Genomic DNA, 25,909 nt, shown 5'->3' on the forward strand with positions numbered 1-25,909 from the left:
AATGGGCTTATATTTTTCAAAAAACAATAGTTTCTCAGTTTAAATATTTGATATATTGTCTTTCTCCTATTTTCCTTAAAAAAATTAGGTGTACATGATTTGCATATCCTTACATTAAATGTTTATTTACATTCTACGCAGTGTTCCAACTTTGGGCTTCAAATATACTTGATCCGTCAAAATATGTTTGATGTCCAATTGTTGCTTGTTTAATTTAGTTCTGCTAAATTCTGACTCCCTTGCAGAATCTGACTCCCCAGTCATTTTTGAGCTCTCACACAAAGTCCACATACTCTACACAGCCTATATCCTTTGACACACAGATATACATACCTAGGTCCAGGCAGGCACGTCAATGGTGCCGCCATTTCAGGGCAGTCTATGCTACTGGACAGCATTCAGTACCATTAGAGAATTGTAGTTTAAGAAAGATACTGTCCACAATTATACTATTTCAAGAATATTGCAGTCAGAAAGAGAGATATGATTATATAATGTAGGGAACGCAGTGATATATGCTCATCTTTCTGTAATGTTTGTGTTGATATATGGCCATGTGGTTGGTGAAGCACAGAGAACCTGTTGATGTGACTGTTTCCTCTGCTTGTATTGAACTTATTTCATTTAATAGTCCTTACACTCCTTAATATTATTATAATGACCTGAAGTTAGCTTCTTGTTCGAATTTTCCTGTTCCACCTTAAATGGTGCATCAGCCAGCTTCTTATTCGAATTTTCCCATTCCACCTTAAATGGTGCATCAGCCAGCTTCTTGTTTGCATTGTCCTGTTCCACCTTAAATGGTGCATCAGCCAGCATCTTGCTCGAATTTTCCAGTTCCACCTTAATTGGTGCATCAGCCAGTTTCTTCTTCACATTTTCCTTTCCGCCTTAAATGGTGCGGCTTCAAGCACCAGAAAGTGACTCAAATCACATATTGATGGATTTGCTGATTGTCTTTTTACAAGAGCTCAGGCTACATCAGGTACAGACTACTGAGCTACTGAGAGCAGTCTGTATAGCCTAGATGAATCTATGTCTGGAGATTATAACTAAACAAATTTGGTGAAAAGTGGTTCAGTAATAAGGATGTTGTGACGGATTTAATCCTAAGAATTCATCATTTCTCAGTACAAGTGAATTTGTTCACAAGCGGATATTGACCGCTCCAACACGGCGGACGTGCAGACGTATTGCATCACATAGAGAACAACAGGCAGCATGGCATCTAGATATGTATATGTCTGTTTTGACATTTCCAATGAGAGTGGTGGTAAATGACATACAATAACAAACAGAATATGATCCTTTTTTTTTTTTTTTTTACAGAGGAACAAATGACAGGATGAAATATACCATAGAACAGCTCTATGTTTCTGTGTCTATGTGCTTTTTTCATTATCTTAACAGGTGTCTTTTAAAGAGCATGGAGAAGTATATGTTTTACTGAAAAAGTAGTGTTTTATGGATGTTTTTTGCCATGGAAAGTTCCTCTGCTATATGTCATTTGTTTGTACTGATGAAAGTAGCTACATAACTGTAAACATGCAGGTTTAAAACACCTTTTTGGGACATTTTCATGAATCTATAAGCAGTGTACAGACTTTTATTAAATTCTTCATTTTCATATATACCTGAATGCTAAATAAATATTTTTTTACCTTTGCACAAAATGTTAATTTGGAGCATGTTAAATTACAATGATGGGCCTAATTTAATGACAATAAGAAAAATAACTGAATAAAAGCTTGAAGTTTAAAGTGTTTGAGGCTTTTAACTCCATGAAAAAACTGAACAATTCTCTGCTTAATGCAAGTAAGCCAAACTACAGTTACTGTATTGTTTTAATTCTTTGCAAGGCTTTTCACTGGCTCTTGCATTGCATAGTTCACTTTCACTCGTTTGCAAAGTGCTTTAACAGTCTGCAATACCTCCTCTGTCTTCAGCGTATATATGATGGGGTTTAACATGGGTGGAATTGTTTGTGTTAGAACTGAGTTGATTATTCTAGTATTTGGATGTAGGTATGTTGTAAGAGAAGTGATATAAACGCTAATGATTGGCAGATAAAACATGGCCACTAATATGAGGTGGGAAGTGCAGGTTTTCATAGCTTTAATTTGCTCTGCACCGTGTGAGATCTTAAGCAGTGCAAAGCCAATACAAACATATGAGAAAGCTATGAGTGTTAATGGAATGCAAAGCACAATAGCAACATTGGCATATGCTATTATGTAATTAAAATAACTATCATTGCACGCTAGTCTGTAGATGGGGCCGTGATCACAGAAATAGCTATAAACTGTAGTAGATTTGCAGAAGGACAGTCTGGTAATCAGAGCTACACGGACAGTAACTACAGATACAGAGACAAGCCACATAACACCAATGATCAGAGTCATTGTGGTTTTGGTGACAATAGCATGATACCTCAGAGGAAAACATATAGCAATTACTCTGTCAAAGGAGAGAGCAAGCAGAGTAAAAGATTGCATTGTCATAAAAAGCAAAATAAAAAACATGCTTGTCAGACAGTCTTCAAAAGATATGTACTGGTTCTCAAGTAGAAACATATCTGCATACTTCGGAATTATAGCAGAGCTTCCAAACAGATCCGACAAGGCCAAGTTGAAGACAGCTATATACTTAGCTGTATGCAGAGCACGTGCCAGGTATATAGTACCCATAATAAAAGAATTCCCTAAAAGAGTCACAGCATACACAAAGCACAAAAACATATAGTAATACTTTGTATGCGGCATGTTGTACAATCCACTGATATAAAAAGTGGAGGGACGAATGAATGTAGCATTCTCAAAGGACACCACAGAAGTCATGTCAGGAGATTGATCTTAAATAAAATAAAAGAAAGAGCAGTTACAGACCCTTCAAACAGTCCATCACACTACAAACCATCAAAATGTTAAAGCAAATAACAAATGATTAATAGCATTTTAACATACAAATCAGAAATCATACATAAATCATTAGTCAAAAACTGTGTAAAACTACACAAGTTAAATAACAAGAGTACAGGATGTTAAAAACTGATTTACAGTAATTTGATACAGTACCTTCTGCAGCAGCACAAAACTTTTTACAGTAGAACTGCAAAGGAGATCAAACACTTTTATAACTGAACTATAACTGACCTATGTCACATTTACATCATCTTCAAATACATCACCTCCAAAAAAAACTCTCTATAGAGCACAAATGTCTAGAAACAAGGCTAAACAGAAATCTGCTTGTAGTGAATAAAAAATGCAATAATTTATTCTCTCAATAAATACATTGTACAATAAATGATCAATCAGGATAGAATGAAAGATTATTACAGCTGTGTCTGCAATGTAACTCCTAACCATTCCTATGCAGTGTTTGGCAGGACAAAGGTACCCAGTCATGTAACAACCCAGTCATGTCCTGACTGTTTGCATAACATGCTGCAATGCTGCAACATTTAAAGGCAGCCTAGCATAGATCTTTAGTTGTTTTCCATCTGCCATAATCCTCTAGGTGAAAAAAGCCTAAATGGAGTGGGACTATTTTGTACAAATTTGTTATTTGTGATCTTTTAAAATTTTTTCTAATGTGACAAGGCCCCTGTAGACTTCATCCTGAAGGACATGGTGATGTGGTTTCTGACAAAATCTGATTCATGTCACATTAATCATTTTGCCAAGGTCTAGATTAAAGATTATTACAAATTTTGCCAATCCGATTGAACACATTCCAATTACAGATTAAGACTGAGGTGTTTATATGCACACTTTTCGTTTACATGCTCAAATATTTGTAAATTAAAAAAAAAAAGTATTTTGATCCAAAATGGCCACTTAGAGTAAATGTTACCATGACTGCGAACATCACCTGAGGTCCAGTCAGAGTGAGATGAGTTTTAAATGGCATGCTTGTGCTTTTAATTGCTTTAAAATGACGAAAGACTCAGTAAAATGTACTTCACATGTACTTATTAAAGAAGGGCGAGAGGAAGACGCCGTTTTCTGAGGCACAAAAGCTGGATGCCCGTTACACTGCCATCTTATAATGATCAGAGCATAAACCCGTCCCCTCTGCAGACTAGACACAATGAACATGTACAGAAAGTACTTAGACATTCCGGTTGAAAATGGAATTGGATACAGGCGTGTACATGGCTATTATTCTTCTATATAATAGATTATTAATAGAATTAACCCAGCTCGTTCAATCGGATAGCAGTTGCATTCCGAATGGCCTCAATATGTACTAGACTATTCTGATTGAAGTGTATACATGGACATATTCTATTCTAATTGAGCTATTAGTCTGATTATTAATGGATTAGGCTGCATGTAAACGTGGCTACTGATGTTGAATGAGAGGGCCTGAATTGCAATCTCTGTTCTAGTTTATTCCAAAAGTGTTTGATGGGGTTGAGGTAAGGGCTCTGTACAGCCCAGTCAAGTTCTTCTAGACCAAACATAATCAACCATGCCTTTATGGACCTTGCTTTGTGCATTGGGGCTCAGTCATGCTGGAACAGAAAAAGGCTTTCCTCAAACTGTTCCCACAAAGTTGGGAGAATACAATTGTCCAAAATGTCTTGATATGTTGAAGCATTAAAATTTCCCTTCACTGGATTAAAGGGCCTAGGCCAACCCCTGAAAATAACCCCATAGCATTATCCCTCCTCCACCAAACTTTACAGTTGCTGCAGTACAGTCAGACAGGTTCTCCTGGCATTCACCAAATCCAGACTCATCCACCAGACTGCCAGATAGAGAAGCATGATTCATCACTCCACAGAATACATTTACACTGCTCCAGTCTCCAGAGTTGGAACTCTGCATTGATGGAGTCAGCAGAGCATTTGTGACTTTTATGCATGATGTGATTTTTCACGCGTTTGTAAAAAGCAGACTGCATGGCTGGGTGTTTGATTTTATACATCAGTGGCAATGGGACTAAATGAAACACCTGAATTAATTGATCAAGAGGCATGTCCCAATACTTTTGTCCATATAGTGTATGTTATCGCAAAAACCATTAAAACCAAATTGATTTGCAATAATGCAATATCAGATTCTTTCATGAATTTAATTAGTATAATAAATAATAGATCTGATAGCCAGATTATGATGGCTGTCTGCAATGTAACCCATGCTTACTCCTCCAGCAGTGTTCAGAAGCAGGAAGGTGCCCAGCAGTGTCAGAATTGGACCATTAATCAGACCAGGAATGTGGGTCCACCCAGGCCACACACACTTACATTAAATGAATGTACACTCGCTGAGCATTTTATTAGGTACATCTACCTTGCTTCCACACTTATTGTCCATTTTATCAGCTCCACTTACTATAAAGGTATACTTTGTATTTCTACAGTTACAGACTGTTCTGTACAATCTGTTTCTTTGCAATTATTGTTTTTCCACCTTTACCCAGTCAACAGTGTTCCCACACAGAGTAGGAATAATTTGGGTGGTGCATCATTCTCAGTAGGGCAGAGGCATTAACACGATAATGACATATGAGTGTGTGTGTTACGCTAGTATGAGTGGATCAGACACAGCAGTACTCCTGGAGTTTTTAAACAATTCAGAGTCACTGCTGGACTAAGACAGCATCCTGTAGGCAGCACCTCATGATCACTGATGAAGTACTAGAGGATGACCAATAAAAACTGTGCAGCAACAAATGAGCTACTTTTTCTGACTTTACATCTACATGAAGGACCAACAAGGTAGCTGTTTTTTGCAGCTTTGTTTTTATATATAGACTGTATGGACTGTATAGTGATGCTACATTTTGAAACTTTATATTTTAATAAAACCTCACCATATTTTAAAAAAACAGCAACTCTTTTCTTAAAAAATCTAAATAATTTAATGAAGGAGACAACATTCAAACCACAACACTCAAAGTAAATAATATTTTTCTGAATGACTGTTACAAAGTAGACAGCTGAGATGATATGTGAATATATTCCATGATTGTCCTGGTGATAACACAGGTGAATTATGCTTTATCTTCATTTTTAATCTTTTTAAAGTGTCTTTCAAAGAGCATGAAAAAGTATATATTAAACTAAAAAATATAAAATATTTCTTTGCATGGTTTTTTGCTCATGGTTTATGTTTCATTAACTTGCAGTACATTCAACTACAATCTCACACACACACACACACACACACACACACACACACACACACACACACACACACACACACACACACACACACATTTTCTAAGCCGCTTCTCCCTCAGGATTGCAGGGGGTGCTGGAGCCTAACTACAATCACATAATAATAATTTTAATAGAATCCTGAAGGGCAGTATTTAAGTCTTTTAACTCAGCGAACAGTGAACTATGCTCCACTTTATGCCAGTACACCAAACTACAGTTATTATATGATTTTAATTCTTCACAATGCTTTTCACAGGATCTTCCATTAGAAAGTTTAACTTAATTCGTTTGTAGAGTACTTTAATAGACTGCAATACCTCCTCTGTCTTCAGAGTATATATGATGGGGTTTAACACAGGCGGAATTATTTGTGTTAGAACGGAGTTGATTATTCTAGTATTTGGATGTATGTATGTTGTGTGAGCACTTATATAAACGCTAATGATTGGTAGATAATACATGGCCACTAATATGAGGTGGGAAGTGCAGGTTTTCATAGCTTTGATTCGTTCAGCGCCCTGTGAGATCTTACACAGAGCAACACCAATACAAACATAGGAAAAACCTATTAGCATCAATGGAATGCAAAGCAGAACAGAAAGATTGACATAAGCCAAGACATAATTAGGAGAATTATCATTACAAGCTAGTGTGAATATAGGGAAATAATCACAGAAATAGCTATAAACTATGGTGGATCTACAGAAGGACAGTCTGGCAATCAGAACCAAACGGACAGTAACAAGAAATATAGAGATAAGCCACATAAAACCAATGATCAGACTCATTGTGGTTTTGGTGACAATAGCATGATACCTCAGAGGAAAACATATAGCAATTACTCTGTCAAAGGCCAAAGCAAGCAGAGTATATGACTGCATGGTCATAAAAAGAAAAACAAAGAACATGCTTGTCAGACAGTCTTCATAAGGTATGTACTGGTTCTCAACCAGAAACATATCTGCATACTTAGGAATAATAGCAGAGCTTCCACCCAGATCAGACAAGGCCAAGTTGAAGACAGCTATATACTTAGCTGTGTGCAGAGTGCGTGCCAGGTATATTGTACCCATAATAAAAGAATTCCCTAAGATTGTCACAGCGTAGACAAAGCACAAAAACATATAGTAATATTTTGTATGCGGCATGTTGTACAATCCACTGATGTAAAATGTTGGGGGGCGAATAAATGTAGAATTTTCAAGGGATGCCACAGAAGTCATGTCAGGAGACTGATCTTAAATAAAATAAACGAAAGAGCAGTTACAGACCCTTCAAGCAGTCCATCACAGAACAAAGCATTAAAATGTTAAAGCAAATAACAAATGATTAATCACATTTTAATACAAATCAGAAATCATACATAAATCATTAGTCAAAAACTGTGTAAAACTACTAATGAGTTGAATGACACGAGTACAAGATGCTAAAAACTGATTTACAGCGATACAGTACCTTTGATACAGTACCTTCTGCATCAGAACAAAACTTTTTAGAGTAGATGAGATCGCACACTTTTATAACTGAACTATAACTGTCCTACATCATGTTTACATCACCCTCAAAAGCACACCTCCAAAAAAACACCAATCTCTATAGAGCACAAATGTCTATAAACAAGGCTAAACAGAAATCTATTTGTAGTGAATAAAAAAATGCAATAATTGCCTATCTCATTAAATAAGTTGTACAATAAAAAAATGTAGTTACAGAATCTTGAGACAGTTCATAAGACTACAAATCATCAAAATGTTCATGCATATAATAATGATTTAATTCGTACCAAAAATAATTAATCACTGCCAATTGACAGTCTGTGAAACTCATGTGAAATAAGAGTACAGGATGTTAAAAACTGATCCACAGTGGTTTGATACAATACCTTCTGCAGCAGGACAAAATGTTTTTGAACAGAATTTCAGGAGAGATCAAACAGATTTATAACTGACCTATGCTTACATCATCCTCAAAAGCACACCTCCAAAAAAACACAAATCTCCATAGACAAGGAATAAAATTGATTACAATGCAATAGTTGGGGTGCTGCAGAGGTGTTTTGGATAATGTTGCTGTCCTATGCTCCTTTGATCTGAATTTTTTTAAGGCCAGAGGAGGCATCAAGATTACATGACCTTTATTAGTCCCACAAGGGGGAAATTTCACCTCCACATTTAACCCCGCAGTGAAACACCACATACACATTAGTGAATACACACACTAGGGGACAGTGATCACACTTGCCCAGAGCAGTGGGCAGTCCTGGAGCAATGGAGGAGTCATATGTGTCACTACATACATACATACATACATACATACATATGTGTCAACGTGGGCAGAACAAGTGATGGAAACCACAATGAGATGACAGATAACACCACAAACACCAGAAGACAGTCCAGTGTGGACATATACAGTCATACATAAAAGTATCTCATCCCTTTTGTGACATACACTCTCAGAAATAAAGGTACAAGAGGGTACAGATTTTGTACTTTGAAGTACAAAACTGTACCCCATCAGTAAATGTACTTCTAAAAGTACAAGTTTGACCTTGCATGGTACTGCTTTGTACTTGTGTAGGCACAAAGTTTTGAAAAGTACATAAATGTACTTTCATTTGTTGTTTCATTGTTTTTTGTAGTACTTCCATTAAGGATTTATAGGCAATTCTAAGAGTCAAGTTGAGTAAATTAAGAACAAATGCCTAAATAAAATATGTAATGTTTAATTGTTTAGATTTAGTTTAACAGCCACATATTTTCTACCTTTGAATACAAATAGACCAAGGGATACACTACACAATGTGTGTGTGTGTGTGGGGGGGGGGGGGGGGGGGGGGCAATAAACAATGAATATTGTTGCATCATCTTCTTAGCTTTGATGTTTTTAAATAGTGTGGCAATTTATTCAAGTGGATTCTTTAAAGCAAAAAAGAAAAGTTTGGTCTCACTTAATTTGCATTTATTTATATGGCATTTAGCAAATGAGAAAATAAGATTTATTATAAGACACTTCCTTTCATTCCCAAACAATGATAATTAAATACACCAAAGAAAACATATTTAAAATCTCCAAAACAGAATTTGAACAAATATCAATGGATAAGAACCTTGCACTTTCTGGGGCAGTTATTGATGTCACTCAACCAATCAGCATTCAATAGCAATCTAAACAGTCAACCTCAGGCGCCATTTCACGGAGATTTCCCTCACAACGCGTTTGCCTCTGCTCAACGATGGCTGTTCTCCAGATGACCACCGAAGAACCTCTACAAAAACTAGTAGAAGGGGGCATTACAATAACACAAGAGGACGAAAACAAATTCAGGAGTTTTTTTTTTTTCCGGACCGTTATCCTGTCACTGTCATATCCTGTTATTATGTCAACCATAATCTCACCGTTTTTTAACATTGGGTGGAGTAATAATCACACAAGTAGTTTTTTTAGGTAATCTGGGTTTGGAGGGAATGTATGATATGGCTGTTTTCTTCAAAAAGCGGAACCTATGGCTGGTTTTCTAATGTTATTGGTTTGTGAATTTGTGGGGTTAAATTTCACGCAAAGCAGAACTGAATGCTAACCTAATGGTGTCAAGTTCCTTGTTCACATCCCCGTCCTCTCCTGTTGGCCTGGGAGTATGTTACACAATTTTGTGCCCGATTTTAACTCTGATTTGTGACAAATTTTCCAGGTCGGGAGCTCGATTGGAAGTGATTGATGACGCAGATGATCTGGTAGTGAAAGGAGAAACGAGAGATTTGCTTAACAAGTGATTCAACCAGTGAACCAGAGAGCTAATGTTAACTAAGCTAATTAATGCTAGCTAGGTTTTTTTGGTGGGCGAGAGAGAGAGAGAGATGCTGGAACTGGCAGCAGCACTTGCGTGAGAGCTTTTGTGGGTAAATTCTCGAAGCGAAGAGAGTAAAAGAGGTGATGCAGTGCAGGTCGGGGTAACTGAAACTGAACTGAAGCGTGTTCTCCGCAAATCAGCACCGTAGCGCGTGCTGTTAGCCGTAGAGGGAGAGACTGCTGGAACTGACGGACGCTGGACCCGTGCTATGGAAGGGGACGTGCTGACATCCTCCTGGTTGGAACCTAGTGTTTCTTTTGTGAATGACTTTTGTTTTTTCAGCCATTGGAAAGCTCCATGGCGATGCTCAAGCTGCCGGCTGACCTGTGAGGAACTTCTGACTGTGTTTTTTCTCTTTGAGCTCCAACGCATGCCAGCTGAGGGTAGCTCCCTCATAAACTGTGAACATTGGGGGTTTTTGTTTGTTCTTACTCCTTACGGAACACCAAATAAGTGTTCTGTAAACCCACTGTTCTGTAAATTCCACAACATGTGGAATACTCTTAATTATATTTAAGCCAAACTTCTCTAATTATTTAAATTGATTTTTAGTTTAAGCATAATTACTAATTTTATAATTAAATCAAATTACAAAAGACATTGTGTTTCATATAACTTGTGGGTTTATGGTTCTAATGTATTTTCATGTGTGTATGCATTTCCGGGAGTTTCATAAGTGCAGATTCAATAGGAGTGTGCTGGGAGAGGAAGTAGATTAAGAGTAAAGTACTTGTGCATGGGAGATTTGAGTATCTTTGAGTGATTAGCTAATGGATGTTACTGCCAACATGCGTTCATGTGCATCTTCTGGTGCATATTTGACTTGACTTGCGTGCTTAATAGCTCTCCATGCTGGAGAAACCTAATATTGTAAGCTAACTCCAAAGCTCTTCCCACATACACATTAAAAAGGTGTTTTCTGTTTTATAACTGAGTTGCTCAAGTTTGGCTATAAATGCCATTGGAAAAACTTTAAGTATTTGTTCAAGCATTAATTTCAGTTTTCCTAATTCAGGTAACCAGGGCCGCTTTAGAAAGTACTGCAAATTTCTCCAGTTTTGGGGTGTTTTCTTCTTTATCCTCTAAACGGGTGTTATTAGGGGTGAAATGATTACTCGAGTAATTCGAGTTACTCGATTACGTAAATTGATCAAGTAATTTTCTGTGCCTCGAGGAATCGTTTATTTAATTTAAAACTCAGAGTGTAGTATTTCGCACTGAGTACTTTTAATTTGGCACAACATGCTTACGTCACTCACGCACAGGAAGAAGGAGGAGGCGCACGCAGCAGAGGTTTTTAGTTGAGACGCGAGAATATGGAAGCGGCGAGGGAAGACGTACGAGAAGAAAAGGGCAATTGAGAAACAGAAAATGTCAAAAGTATGGGGGCATTTTAGGCTCCACAGCAAGAACAACACAGTGACATGTATTCGGTGCAACATAGTCCTTGCCTACCACAACAGCACATCTTCAATGCTGCACCATCTTGGCCGAAGACACCCAGAATGGAGCGGAGCCGAGACAAGGTCAATTTAACTTATAACAAATCAATGAGATTAACATTAATGTACTGTAATAACATAATGAGAGCCCTGTGGAATGCTGATTATTAGGAATACTGTCAAATATGTGGCTAGATTATTACAACGGAGACATGTTCTCGACTTAATACAGGCTTTATGTAATCAGTAAACACAGCGCTGTGGAGTTAAGAAGATAGCTAAACAATAAATACATGTTAAAGTTAGCTGAACTAAAGTTACTTTGGTCGGAAACAATATGCTTGATTTTTTTTCATCTACGATTATGTTTGGCTGGTGCGACAAAAACATAATCTTAGACACTGTGTGTCTCTTAGTTGATGGATAAAATATAAATTACCACTAGTGCCTAATGTGAGAGCGCGTCACTGCGGTGTTTTTTGTGCTATCAGCTTCTAAATCAACAAAAAGCGGTAAGTGGCTGAAATATCATGGTTTCTGCTGGTTGTTTCATCTGCGCAGAGTGTGGCATATTTAGTCTAACGCCCTTATCCGCCTCTAGCGATAGCGATAGTGGCTGTGTTTGTGCTAAGTGCCAGCTAGTTAGCTGTTTGGCAGAGAAGGTGGACCAGCTTGAGGTGCGCATCCGGGGGTTATTAAGGGATAGGCAGCCAGATGCAGCGTTAGCAGCTCCAGGTGCCCTAGGGAGAGTTAGCACCCCCTCGACGCCGGCGTTAGAGCCCTCACAGCGGGGCGAATGGGTGACGACTCGGCGGTCTAGCTGGAAAGCTAAGGCTAATGCTAAAACTGAGGCCAAAGCTAGCCCACCGGAATACCACGCTCCTCCGATTCGCGTGTCAAACAGGTTTGCCCCACTCAGTGAAGCACCCACTGTGAAGCCTGTTAAAAGTACTCTGGTCATAGGAGACTCGATTGTTTGACATGTGAAGTTAACTACTCCTTTAGGGGTGCCAGCGGTTACAGTTAGATGTTTATCGGGAGCCAGAGCGCCGGACATTAGTGGCAACCTTAGACTCTTAGCTGATAAGAGATATTCGAGGATAGTCATTCATGTAGGGGCCAATGATATCCGTCTGCGGCAGTCTGAGATAACTAAGGCTAATATTAAAGAGGTGATTAAACAGGCCCAGACGATGTCTGATGCCGTAATCTGCTCTGGCCCCATCCCAATGCTGTGCGGCGCTGAAGCCTACAGCAGGCTTACGGCGTTAAACTGCTGGATGTTCAAGTGGTGTTCCTAACATCAAGTGGGCTTTATAGACAATTGGTTGCGTTTTGAGGGCAAGCCTGGTCTTATAGGTAGGGATGGTGTCCACCCCACTCGGGAGGGTGCTGCCTTACTTTCGTGCAGCATAGCACATAGTCTTTGAGTTAGTTGGCAGAGTAGTGTAAACAGCGACTGACAGTCCAGAGCTGGGACCAGGCCGCAGACAGACAGGCTAAACCGACCATCTTCGATCAACCTTGAGGCGTCACCCAAGATCAGCTTCATTGAGACTGTGTCTTTGCCCTGAATTAAAACTAAATTTACTCATTGAAAAACTCAATCAGTCCGTTTAAATAACCTAATCAACATATATCAAAGTTCTGATGATAGCACTAACACCTTAGATCTAAAATTTGGACTACTTAATATAAGATCACTAAACTCTAAAGCAGTCGTCGTAAATGAAATCATAAGCGATCATAAATTTGCCTTTTTTTGTCTTACTGAAACATGGGTTAGACCAGATGAATATTTAGCTTTAAATGAAGCCACGCCTGTAGGCTGTAATTATGCACATAGGCCAAGATTATCAGGCAAGGGAGGTGGAGTCTATTATAATATACCAAAATACTCTCCATATCAGTCAGAAACAATGCGACACTTTTACTTTCTTTGAGGTCCTTTCTATTCACATTACAAATCCAATCACAAAAAAGAAGGCGCAGGTGCGATGGATCACGTACAAACCAATAGGATGTCGGAATATTATATGTTTATACTTCTCATCCAACCACAATCAAATTCACTCTATCCGGATGGCGCGATTAGTCAGGATAGAGTTTTTTTAAACAATGACACGCAATGAAAACAAGTCCAATTGAAATGGCAGTAACGAGGCTATTTTTAAAATGTAAGGAGTAGAAAGTACAGATAATGGAGTGAAAATGTAAGGAGTAGAAGTAAAAAGTCATCTAAAAAATAATTACTCCAGTAAAGTAAAAATAACCAAAATTTCTACTTAAGTAAGGTAACGAAGTATTTGTACTTCGTTACTTGACACCTCTGGGCATGTACCCAAAGCTTTTAAACTAGCAGTTATCAAACCCCTGATCAAGAAACCAAATCTTGATGTCGCCATATTGTCTAATTACAGACCTGTTTCTAACCTACTGTTTATATCAAAGATCTTAGAAAAAGCTGTGGCCCAACAACTTAGTTCATATCTACACAAGAACCATATATATGAAAAATTTCAATCTGGATTCAGGCCACACCACAGCACTGAGATAGCTCTACGATAACTTAGCTTAAGATAACTAATGATCTTCTTCTTGCCTCTGATCAAGGCATATCATATCATATATACATATCTCTCTTAGTGCTACTTGACCTTAGCACGGCTTTCGATACAATAGACCACAATATTCTCTTAGAAAGGTTAGAAAACATGGTTGGAGTCACAGGGACAGTCCTATCATGGTTCAGATCGTACCTATCAGAACGTTATCAGTTTGTTAGGGTAAACAATTTATCTTCCAATTATTCAAAAGTGAGATTTGGAATTCCGCAAGGCTCTATTTTAGGACCATTATTATTTACACTACACATGTTACCGTTAGGCACAGTTATAAGTAACCATGGCATAAACTTTCATTGTTATGCAGACGATATGCAACTGTACATATCAGCCAAGCCTGATGACAAATACACGTTAAAGAAAATGGAGGACTGTGTAAAAGACGTGAAAAAGACGTGAAAAAAGACGTGAACTTCCTCCTATTAAACAGTAACAAAACAGAGGTTCTCTTTCTGGGTCCAAAATTAGCCAGAAGTAAATTACCAGATTTAATCTTAAATCTCGCCAAATAATAAGAAATGCCCTATCCCTGCGTGATGCAGAAACACTAGTACACACTTTTAATACTTCTAGGCTAGACTACTGTAACGCACTACTGTCAGGATGTACAAGCAGGAATTTAAACAAACTCCAACTAGTTCAAAACGCCGAAGCCAGGATCCTCACTAAAACTAGAAAATTTGATCATATTAGTCCAGTGCTATCATCACTTCATTGGCTGCCTATTAAATTCCGTATTGATTATAAAATCCTTTTATTGACTTATAAAGCCCTACATGGTCTTGCTCACGAGTACTTATAAGACCTTGTTTCTCATTATCAGCCATCACGACTACTCAGATGCCAGAGTGCTGGCTTATTAATAATCCCCAGAATTCAGAAGGTTTCAGCTGGGGGAAGAGCTTTTTCTTATAAAGCCCCCGAACTCTGGAATGATCTTCCAGAAACTGTTTGGGACTCTTCAATCTTTAAGACTAGGCTGAAAACTCACTTGCTCAGTTTAGCTTTTGGTAGGTAATGTTCCCCTCCTAGATAAAGGCAGCAGATCCAGGGGTCCATGGACACAGGGAATTATAGTAAACTGAGACGCTGGTGCTGTCGTCCCGCTGCTCGCACACGGTCACTCAAGTTTGTGGACGGTAGAGCGGAGGGATGCCAAACTGTTTCAGAGTGCTGCCGTGTCTGTGTGTACTTCTGGTACTCTGCTTTTTGCTAAGCTGTCATAGTCAGATCTGCCGGAGTCATTAGCCACACTCTGTAAATGTTTACATTCCCTGTTTATGTACAAACGGATAGAATAAAACTAATTCCATCTCCCTGCGTTCTTTCCGAGTATACAATCACCCACATGTCCGGCCGGACACTGAAGGACAACCGACTGCCGATCCCTCCTGCTACCCACTTCAGACCAGCTGCCCACGCCCCAGCTGCCACCACCTGCCTTAGACTAGCTGCCCACCCTACACTGATATTCTCATGGACTACTAGCTATTCTTAACACCAATATTACTGCTTTTAATATTAGTAGTATAATGACTTGTAGGTAGTTTGACCAGAGGAGGATGGGTCCCCCACCCTGGTGAGCCTGGTTCCTCCCAAGGTTTCTTCCTCAGTTCTGAGGGAGTTTTTCCTTGCCACTGTTGCCCCTGGCTTGCCCAACGGGGGGTTTTGTACATTTTTGCTTTGCTTTGTGACAACATCCGTTGAAAAAAAGCGCTATACAAATAAATTTGAAATTTGAAATGAAATGAAACAAATGGAGAAAAAGTATGAAGGTGTCAAAGCCAAGATGAAACAGGCCCCGCAAGAGGCTGAGAGCATTACACTCACAACTGAAATTTGGACGAGAATCGCAACAGAAGCTTATATGGGGGTGACATGCCATATCTTGGGAAGAATTGGAAAATGGTGTCACACTGCCTGACAACAATGCCCCTTGAGGAGAGACATACAGCTGCACATATTACACAATGGATTGAGGAGGTGATAACCAAATTTGACATTACAGCAGAGAAAATCAAAGCTGTCGTCCACGACAATGGCGCTAATGTTGTGGCAGCATCGAAGATTTTGCAAGAAAGGTTCGGATGGGCATCAGTGCATTGTGCAGGGCACACCGTTAACTTGGTTGTTCAAAGCTCTCTGAGGATTCATCAGGCTATCCCAAAGTGTGTTGCAGCTGCAAGAAGCCTTGTCGAACACTTCAAAAAAGTGAACTTTCATGTGCCAAGTTGAAGGACAAGCAGAAACAAGTGAATGTCAAGGAGAACATGCTGGTGCAAGATGTCTGTACACGCTGGAACAGCACCTACGCCATGTTGTCCAGACTACAAGAAGAGATGGCCGGTGACTGCCACACTCTCTGATCCAGCAGTGACTCAGAGAGGGACTGGAACCTGATTGAGGAGCTGAACCATGTCCTTGAGCGCTTTCAATCAGCTACAGTGTATCTGAGTGAACAATAATATGTCACACTCTCTGCACTTCCACATCTTGTGCACAAACTTAAGCAGAACATACAGAGGCCATAACTTGAAACTGCACCTGTGAGGTCATTTCAGACTCATGCAGCAGAATAGGTCACAGAACGATGGGAAGAACTAACTAAGTTTACTCCTGAATCTCCAAACATCACCCTGCTTGCTGCTGCTTTGGATCCCAGGTTTCGAAAACTGAGATTCTTGCCTGCTAATGAAGTATTCAAGGTCCAAAATTCAGTACGAGCCATGGCACTTGCTGCCAAACAGCAAGTGAGGCAGCCCACCGCAAGTAACCATGGAACATCTAGCACAGAAGCATCAGCAGCATATGCCAAGGAGGCTACACCTTTCTTTGAATAAGATACCACCACAAGTGATGAAAACCAAGATGAGGAGAAGCAGTTAAATGCTGTAGAGCAGGAGGTAAGTAAATAATTTTGTTTTTAATCTTAACAAATTTCAGATTGCTTTATAGGACTATTTTTTACCTTCCCTGAAGATGTGCTATGAAGTACTTGCAATAAGGCATTATACTGGATAGAAAAATCATCCTGATACAGATAATGACTGGTATAACTGAAGTGCAAAATGTAAATTAACAAAAAAAATGTTTATACTTTTGTTGTCACAATTATTCCACAGATCTTTATGTATTTTGGAGAACATCCCCTGTCCAAGAAGGAGAATCCAGACTTGGTGGTAAAAGAATGCAGCACGCTATCCAACATCGGCAGAACTGGCAAGGTCTCTGCTGTGTATTCCAGCTATATCCACACCATCAGAGCGTCTGTTTTCAGCTGCAGGTAACATTGCTTCAAAAAAGAGGGCAAGCCTAAGCCCTGAGCATGTTTACATGCTCACCTTCCTGCATTGCAACCAAATGCTCCTTTAAAGAACACAAACACACACACAATGGCCTTTGCCTCGATTCTCCTGAATCTATTAAAGCACACACAGCAGAAATGTGTGAAACTGCATGGACCTGTTCCTGTTCAGATGTCCAGAAGCTAAGCTGTTCAGAAGCTAAAATGCACAATATAAAGCCAATGTTTATGCCTCTGCAGAGTTTGCATGTTCTCCCCGTGTCTGCGTGGGTTTCCTCCGGGTTCTCCGGTTTCCTCCCACAGTCCAAAGACATGCAGTCAGGTCAATTGGACATGCTAAATTGCCCCTAGGTGTGAGTGGCTGTTTGTGTCTGTCTGTCTGCCCTGCGATGGACTGGCGACCTGTCCAGGGTGTATCCTGCCCCCCCCCGCGCGACCCTGACGGAGAAGCGGCTTAGAAAATGGATAAATGGATAAGGAAATATGTTTCACTCAATTAATCAAATCGATATTTCAGTAGAGTACTCGATTACTAAAATAATCGATAGCTGCAGCCCTAGGTGTTATTGAGCATCTGTTGCTGACACAGCCTGTACTGCAGTGGGTTTCACCTGTAGCCGGATAACTAGCTACATTAGCCTCGCCCAGTACAGCTCAAAGCACCACTAAGCAAGTCTGTTTTAGCGTTCTGTCTCTTGAACACAAGTCATTCAAATTTGTGCTCACAAGTTATCATCTAAATGGGGTTTTGGATCTTTTCAGCTATGCTAAGTTAGGTTAGCTAGGAGAGAGGAGCTGGCTAGCATTAGTTTAGCTAGCTAGAAGGCTCCAGTTTAATTTGTCTTTCTGTCTCTCTAAGTTTAGCCACTCGACTTTGCTTCCTCAGATTTGTGTCATTATCATCTAAATTTGTGTCAGTAAAGCTGTTGTTAGTCAGAATTTGAACCTGTTCTGTAGTGAGCAGAGCTGGCTGCATGCTAGCAAAGCTAACATTTACCAGTTACTCTCTCTTGGTTTATCAAAACCATTTAATCATTAGAAATATTGTTCGTTGGAAGCTATAACATTTATTGAATGGTGGGTTTAAAATCATGCACTGCTTTAATTTATTTGCCATCCATGTGGGCAGACAGAACTTATTTGATTATTTTCAGGTTTGAACTAACGCTGCAGGATGCAGTGGCACAATACTGATGAACATAAAACCAATCAGCGTAGCTATGTTACATCGTCACACTGAACAGTTCTGTGGACCTGACTATGATTAGCTAAATGTGCCAAAATAGAAGGTGAAGAACTATGAGATATAGATTGACAGACGCTGCCAGTGACTATCATTAAGCCCTTGTGAGCGGCCACTGCATGAGTATTAATGCCTTCTATGATGTATTCCTGGCACACACGCGACACGCTGGATCGAGGGATGTTAAATGCCTGCACATCTTTGGAAATGGAATATTTAATCTGTCTGGCACTCACTATTGTGCCTTGTTCGAACTCCAATAATTTATCGCCTTGCCATGAGCATGCTGGCCAGTGTTCAGCCTCACTCACAATAACAACTCGCAACTTACACAGGTGTGGGCATTCCCAAGCAATCCCCTGAAGTAAACACCACTTCATGCCACATCAATTTACATATTGCTATCCCATGACTTGGCACATCAGTGTATTCAACCTCGTATCACGTTCTCCTTTAGGTATATAAACATATTCCATATGTGTCACGATTGGCCCCTCCCAGTCCTGTCCATGTGTTGTGTTTTGGTCTAGTCAACGTGCTTTTTGTTTTGATCCCAGTCCAGCCTCTTGTTTGGTTACTCTGGCCCTGAATTGTTTCCACCGGTGTTTCCACCTGTGTCTTGTGATCCCTTTTTAGCCCTTGTGTATTTAAGCGCTGTGTTTGCCCTGGTCTGTGTTGGTCTTTGTACTGTTTGATTGTTCTATTTGATTGTGCTGGTTGTTTTACGTTTATGCTGTTTGGAGTTCTGTGTTATTTTTTGTCATGTCTGTCCTTCCTGCTCTTCGTGTCAACTATATGAACCTGGACCATTTAGACCATCACCCTGGATTTGCCCATAATAAAAGTCACTTATCTCAGCACATGCGTCCGTCTCTTTGCTCCCCACCATTACAATATGTTTTGTTATTTTTAGTTTTTTTATTGTTATTTTAATTGCCTGTTGTAAATAGCTTTGGGATAATTTTTTAAAAAATTAATATTTACATAAAGTAATTGAAATAATTAACTAAATTCACGTTTTAAATTTTTTTAGAAGTATCCATTTGTAATGGTGTCAGCTACAGTGAAGTTATAGGTTATAATATCTGGCCAGACATTTATGTATAAGTTCATCACTACTTGAGAACCGAAAATATTTACATGAACACCATAGTATACTAATACTGGTAACTACTGAGCTGTTTGAGGTGAACTCAAATACCTATGACGATCTGTAGATGGCTAAACTAAAACTCATTGTTTAGGAGGAACCATCCACTCCATACTCCTGTTCAACTACTCAATTCCTGTGGCTGGAAAAAGGTCTTCTGTGAGAGGAGAACTGCTGCTTTAGTGAAAATGGACGGATTAGAAATCCTGCAGAACTGTGAGTGTGGAAGATGGTAATCTTGCAGCGTTCTGTGCCTACTTCATATTCAACATGGCCTACCCTGCAGCCATTTTGTTGTCCTACCTGTTCACACAGATTTTTCACTTTGTTGAAGTTGGTACAGCATATTGGGTTAATACACTCTCATGAATCAGACTTTTCTGTAAGCTGTGGCCTTGACAACTGTCAAAGAACTTTTACCAAATATGAATCTTTCAGGAGGCATGTCTACCAAAAACATACAATTTTGCCATGCATTCAGAGTGATGCTGAAGATGTTCAGAGTGTGTCTTCAGATGAAGTGTCTTTAGATGATGTTACTGGTGTACACACATCACCCAACAAAAAAGCACTAGTAACAAGTTTCAGAGAAAATTTTTGACAATGTTAAGAATTTGTTCCAAGATTTTAAAGAGCACTATGATTCTATGATTTCTTACCATCTTCAACAAAATGGTTTCAGCGTTGAAGATTGTCCTGAACTGTTGGAACTCTTGAAACCTGCAGACTTCTTTGATGATGCTTCCAAAGTAATATGCTCTGAATAGTTGTTGAGTATTGCAGATCTAACTTGGGAATGACTGAGCCTGTGCAGTATAAAGTAAAAGATACATCTGGTCAGGAAATTGGAAGTTATGCCTGTGTCCCAGTAATTAATGTCCTCAAAAAATACTGTAGTCATGAGGATATATTGGATCATATGCAAGCAAAAAGAGAAGAACATATCTTTAAGGATGTTCTGTAAAGAGCATCCATTTCTCTCTGTTCATCCAGATGCTTTATGTCTGCATTTGTATGAAGATGAGTTTGAAGTGGTTAATCCACTCAGTTCCAAAAGAGCAAAACATAAGCTCTGTGCCATTTACTACACTGTAGGCAATATTGGTTGCAAGTACCGATCGAAGGTACAGCATATTTATCTGGCTCTGTTGATCAGAAATGCACTGTTAAATGAGCAAATATGGACACTATTTTGAAACCTCTGATTGATGATTTAAAATTACTCAACTGAAGCTTTTGTTGTAACATTTGGTGACCACAATTACAAAGTATGTGCTGCTTTAGCTACCATTTCTGCTGACAATATGTCTGCCCATATGATTGGTGGATTCAACATGGCATTTAATTCTAGAAGAATCTGCCGCTATTGCATGGCAACCCATTCAAATAAGAATGTACACTTCAGTGAAGAACAGTTTATGTTGAGAACTGCTGATGTTCATAGATATCACCTGGACTGTATTAGAGAGAATTCTGCCAACAGTGCAATATATGGTGTATAGCATAGTTGTCCATTTAATGCTCTTAGTTATTTCGATGTCACAAGATCACTCCCAGCTGACATCATGCATGACTTACTAGGAGTTGTACCATTAGTAATGCGACTTGTTCTATGTAAAGCACATCGTGAGAAACACATAACAACACAAGAGGTCTATGAAGAATTGAGACACATTTCCGTGGGTAAAAATGACAGAAAAAATAAACCTGTTCAGATATCTGGAAAAAATATTGAAGTTACAAATTAAAATTTTTTAAATCTTGCTTTAAACACACAGCACCACCCCCGCGCCGGGACCCTGAGGCAGAAGCGGCTTTGAAAGTGTGTGTCTGTGTGCGCTTTAAACACAGGTTCACACATGAGTTTCCTACTATATTGCATCTTTAGGTCTCTGTTCATAAACAAACTAGCAAAACTGCTCTTATAGCAGTGACTGAGAAGCTCCAATCAGCAAGATCAGCCAAACTATTATCTGTCTTGATTCTTCTTGACTTCTCAGCAGGTTTTGAAAGTCTACCATACAATCTTTCTGGATGTCCTCACCAACCTTGGGATCACTGGCTATGCGTGGAAGTGGTTCAAGTCCTATCTGGAGGATCGCTCTTAAAAGATAACATGGAGAGGATCCACATCCTCTCCATGCAGGCTCTCCACTGGTGTCCCACAAGGCTCGGTGCTGGGTCGACTTCTCTTTTTTCTTTACATTAGCTCTCTTGGTGATGTAATATCATCTCATGGCTTCTCATATCACTGTTATGCTGATGAAACTGAACTAATGCTTTCTTTTTCACCTTCTGACACACAGGTTTCCAGTCGCATCTCAGCATGTCTGTCTGACATTTATTCATGGATGGCAGCTCACCATCTGAAGCTCAATCCTAGCAAGACTGAGCTGCTACTCATCCCTGCAATGACAGTTCCTCATCATAATTTTGCCATCTCACTCGAGAACTCTCTACTTGTTCCATATTTAGAGGCAAGAAGTCTTGGTGTGATTCTGGATGGCCAGTTATTGTTCTCGACTCACATCACAAACCTAACTCAGTCATGCAGATTTCTCCTGTACAACATCTGGAGGATCCAACCTGTTCTCACTCAAGAGGCTACTTGCTAGTGCTAGTGTAGTCTCTTGTCATCTCAAGGCTTAACTACTGCAACTCGCTCTTGGCTGGTCTTCCCATGCAGGCCATCAAGCTTCTGCAACTCATCCAGAATGCAGCAGCACGGCTCATCTTCAATCTCCCCAAGAAACATGCCAATTACAACTACATATATGTACATATTTCTATATTGTGGTCTATTTACACAAAATTAGGTTAGTTCCATCATTTATGTTGGAATAGACACTCCCAAGATTTTACACTGCTGTACTGATGTTGAACCATATGCGTTCATACTAGGTCAGTATGTTCAACAGGTCAAAACAAGCTCAAAACAAAGTGCGCACTGTGCACTGATTTGTGTTCTTGCTTTGCACGTCATTCATTTTGACGTTATGTTTTTATACACACAAAAACCAAAAGGAATAACAGATTTAGCAAAATGTAGTAGAGTAAAAAGTAAGATATTTGACTTTGAAATGTAGTGGAGTGAAAGTAAAAAGTCACCCAAAATGGAAAAACTTTAAAAAAAAATAACTACTTAAGTACAGTAACAAATTACATTTACTTCGTTACTGTCCATCACCTTACTTATCCCTTTCTTTGTCACAATACACCATTTAACTGCTGCTGCACTCAGCAGATTTCCAAGATTTCCAAGTTTGACTGTGTCTGTGTGTGTATGAGTCAGTGATGGTAGGAATGCATGTATTCCTACATTGGAATGTTTGTCTAATACTTTGCACTGTGAGTTCCTGTAACCAAAACTAAATTCCTTGTATGTGTAAGCATACCTGGTACATAAAGCCTGATTCTGATTCTAGACATGAGTAAACACACTGGTTTTCATGACATCCCAGAAAATGTGAGCTGGTGTAGCATTTCTTCCATATGTAGATTGTATGACTGGGGATTGGATGGTACATTTTAAAACTTTAAACATATTTATATACCATTCCAACTGTTTTATTCAGAAAGAGAGGAAAAATATTTAATGATGCAGTCAACATCCAAACTGCAACTTTCAAAATAAAGAAAGTGTTATTAGGATGTCTGTTGTAAGTATCAAATTTCTGTAATCAAGGTAGACATCTGAGATTAAATGTGAATGTAAACCTTCATTGGCTTAGGGCTAAGACACCTTTAAATAACCCAGAGATATGTATGCAGAAATTAGCGTTATCTTACAGATGGTAACTGACTAACCAAAACCTATTTACAAAGCAAAATATTCAGTGCTTTGCTGTAGCTGTTGCTGATCTCTCTTCATTTACACAATGTCCACATTTCCTATCCTGCCAACCTTCTCTACAATTATAAATGAGTGGTGGTCATAATAATAACAATAATAATAATAAACCTGGAAAATGACCTTTTCTTTTCACAGGAGTGAATGACAGAGTGAAACAAGGCAAACAAAGATTAAATTCTTTACTTTTTGTAGATTTTTTTATGTGTGTTTCTTGCTGTGGTAACTGTCCCTGCTATGTTTGTTTCATTTGTACTGATGAAAATTTCGACATAACTGTAAATGTTAACAACAGTTATGCAGCTTTTAAAAACTTTTTAGAAACATTTTTATAAATATTTAATCATTTTATAGACATTTATTAAACTTTCTATAAAGTTGTTAACTTACAGTACAGTGAACTGCAATCTTGGGCATATCGGAAAAATAATAAAAAAAGGCATTGTAATGGAAGCCTGAAGTGATGGACAGTTAACAATTCCCTGCTTTATGCGAGTAAGCCAAACTAAAGTTATTATATCATTTTAATTCTTCACAATGTTTTTCACAGGATCTTGCATTGCAAAGTTCACCTTCATTCGTTTGTAGAGTACTTTAATAGACTGCAATACTTCCTCTGTCTTCAGAGAATATATAATCGGGTTTAACATGGGTGGAATTGTTTGTGTTAGGACAGAGTTCATTATTCTAGTATTTGGATGTAGGTATGTCGTAAGAGCAGTAATATAAACACTAGTGATTGGTAGATAAAACATGGCCACTAATATGATGTGGGAAGTGCAGGTTTTCATAGCCTTGATTCGATCAGCACCATGTGAGATCTTACAAAGAGCAAAACCAATACAAATATAAGAGATAGCTATTAGCATCAATGGAAGGCAAAGCACAATAGCAACATTAACATAGGCCATCATGTAATTAGGAGAATTATCATTACAAGCTAGTCTAAACATTGGACCATGATCGCAGAAATAGCTATTAACTGTGGTAGATCTACAGAAGGACAGTCTGGTAGTCAGAGCTACACGAGCGGCAACGATAGATACAGAGACAAGCCAAATAACACCAATGATCAGAGTCATTGTGGTTTTAGTGACAATAGCATGATACCTCAGAGGAAAACATATAGCAATTACTCTGTCAAAGGCCAAAGCAAGCAGAGTGTATGACTGCATGGTCATAAAAAAAAAAACAAAAAACATGCTTGCCAGACAGTCTTCATAAGGTATGTACTGGTCCTCACGCAGAAACATGTCTGCATATTTCGGAATACTAGCAGAACTTCCAAACACATCAGACAAGGCCAAATTAAAGACAGCTATATACTTTGCTGTGTGCAGAGTACGTGCCAGGTATATAGTACCCATTATAAAAGAATTCCCTACAACAGTCACAGCATACACAAAGCACAAAAACATATAGTAATACTTTGCATGCGGCATGTTGGACAGTCCACTGATGTAAAATGCAGATGGGCGAATGAATGTAGTATTCTCAAGGGCTGCCATGGTAGTCATGTAAGGAGACTGGTGTGAAACAAAATGTAAGAAACAACAGTTAGACTCCTCAAACAGTTAATCAGACTACAAACCATCAAAACTTTAATGATAATAAAATGATTAAGCAAATTTACAGCACAAGTGAAACAAGGAACAAGAAAAAACTGACCTCTGATGTTTTGATCCAATACCTTTTGCAAGAGGAAAAAATATTTTGGAACAAAATTTCAAGAGAGATCAAACACCTTTATAACCGGTCTATGTCTACGTCATTCTCAAAAGCACACCTCTGAAAAAACACAAATCTCTATAGACAAGATTGTATAGTGAACTGGAACACATTTGCAGTAAATGAAAATGCAATATTTAATTCTCTGATAAATACAATTTGTACCATAAATGATGAATCAGGACAGAATGTAGGATTATTACAGCTGAGTTTGTAATGGAAGTCATACTGCCAACTCCAACAGTGTTTGGCAAAAGAAAGGCGAGCAGTCACATCACAATTTACTGTTTGCATCAAATAATGTGTGGCATGTTTATCTGACATTTAAAGACAGAATAGATGTATCTTTAGTTGTTTCCATTCCCTATAAGTCTGCAGGAGAAAAATGTCCGAATGGAGAGGAACCACTTTTTGTACAAATTAATATTATTATTATTATCATCCATTTTTTTGGTGATTATTTTAACTCACGCTTTCCTTTATATTGTGAAAATATCAGTAGCTCTCATCCTGACACACAGAAATGGTGATGCAGATTCTGACAAA

General features: G+C 38.7%; 3 protein-coding genes and 1 pseudogene across 4 annotated transcripts; 1 reads left to right on the forward strand and 3 right to left on the reverse strand.

Annotated features, from left to right (window-relative positions):
• Positions 1-1,844: 1,844 nt before the first annotated feature.
• Positions 1,845-2,837, reverse strand: LOC108439235 (olfactory receptor 1F1-like). The gene has a single exon (XM_017717504.1). The coding sequence runs from the start codon at positions 2,835-2,837 to the stop codon at positions 1,845-1,847; it is 993 nt and encodes a 330-aa protein (XP_017572993.1).
• A 3,565-nt stretch (positions 2,838-6,402) lies between these two features.
• LOC108439233 (olfactory receptor 1-like) lies at positions 6,403-7,395 on the reverse strand. The gene has a single exon (XM_017717503.1). The coding sequence runs from the start codon at positions 7,393-7,395 to the stop codon at positions 6,403-6,405; it is 993 nt and encodes a 330-aa protein (XP_017572992.1).
• A 2,924-nt stretch (positions 7,396-10,319) lies between these two features.
• LOC119266013 lies at positions 10,320-12,861 on the forward strand (annotated as a pseudogene).
• An 11,298-nt stretch (positions 12,862-24,159) lies between these two features.
• LOC108439232 (olfactory receptor 1496-like) lies at positions 24,160-25,593 on the reverse strand. Of its 2 annotated transcripts, XM_037547608.1 has the most exons (2): positions 25,567-25,593; positions 24,160-25,128 (listed from the first exon to the last, which is right to left on the reverse strand). In XM_037547608.1, exons 1-2 carry the CDS (start codon positions 25,588-25,590, stop codon positions 24,160-24,162), a joined length of 993 nt encoding a protein of 330 aa, XP_037403505.1. In that variant the 5' UTR covers positions 25,591-25,593. The 2 variants fall into 2 exon arrangements, with proteins under 2 accessions (XP_037403505.1, XP_017572991.2); XM_017717502.2 differs by lacking the exon at positions 25,567-25,593 and having other exon boundaries at positions 24,160-25,152.
• Between the last annotated feature and the right edge of the window lie 316 nt (positions 25,594-25,909).

The sequence above is a fragment of the Pygocentrus nattereri genome, chromosome 18 (genome assembly GCF_015220715.1).
Source record: "Pygocentrus nattereri isolate fPygNat1 chromosome 18, fPygNat1.pri, whole genome shotgun sequence".
In the NCBI taxonomy this organism is placed as follows: Eukaryota; Metazoa; Chordata; class Actinopteri; order Characiformes; family Serrasalmidae; genus Pygocentrus; species Pygocentrus nattereri.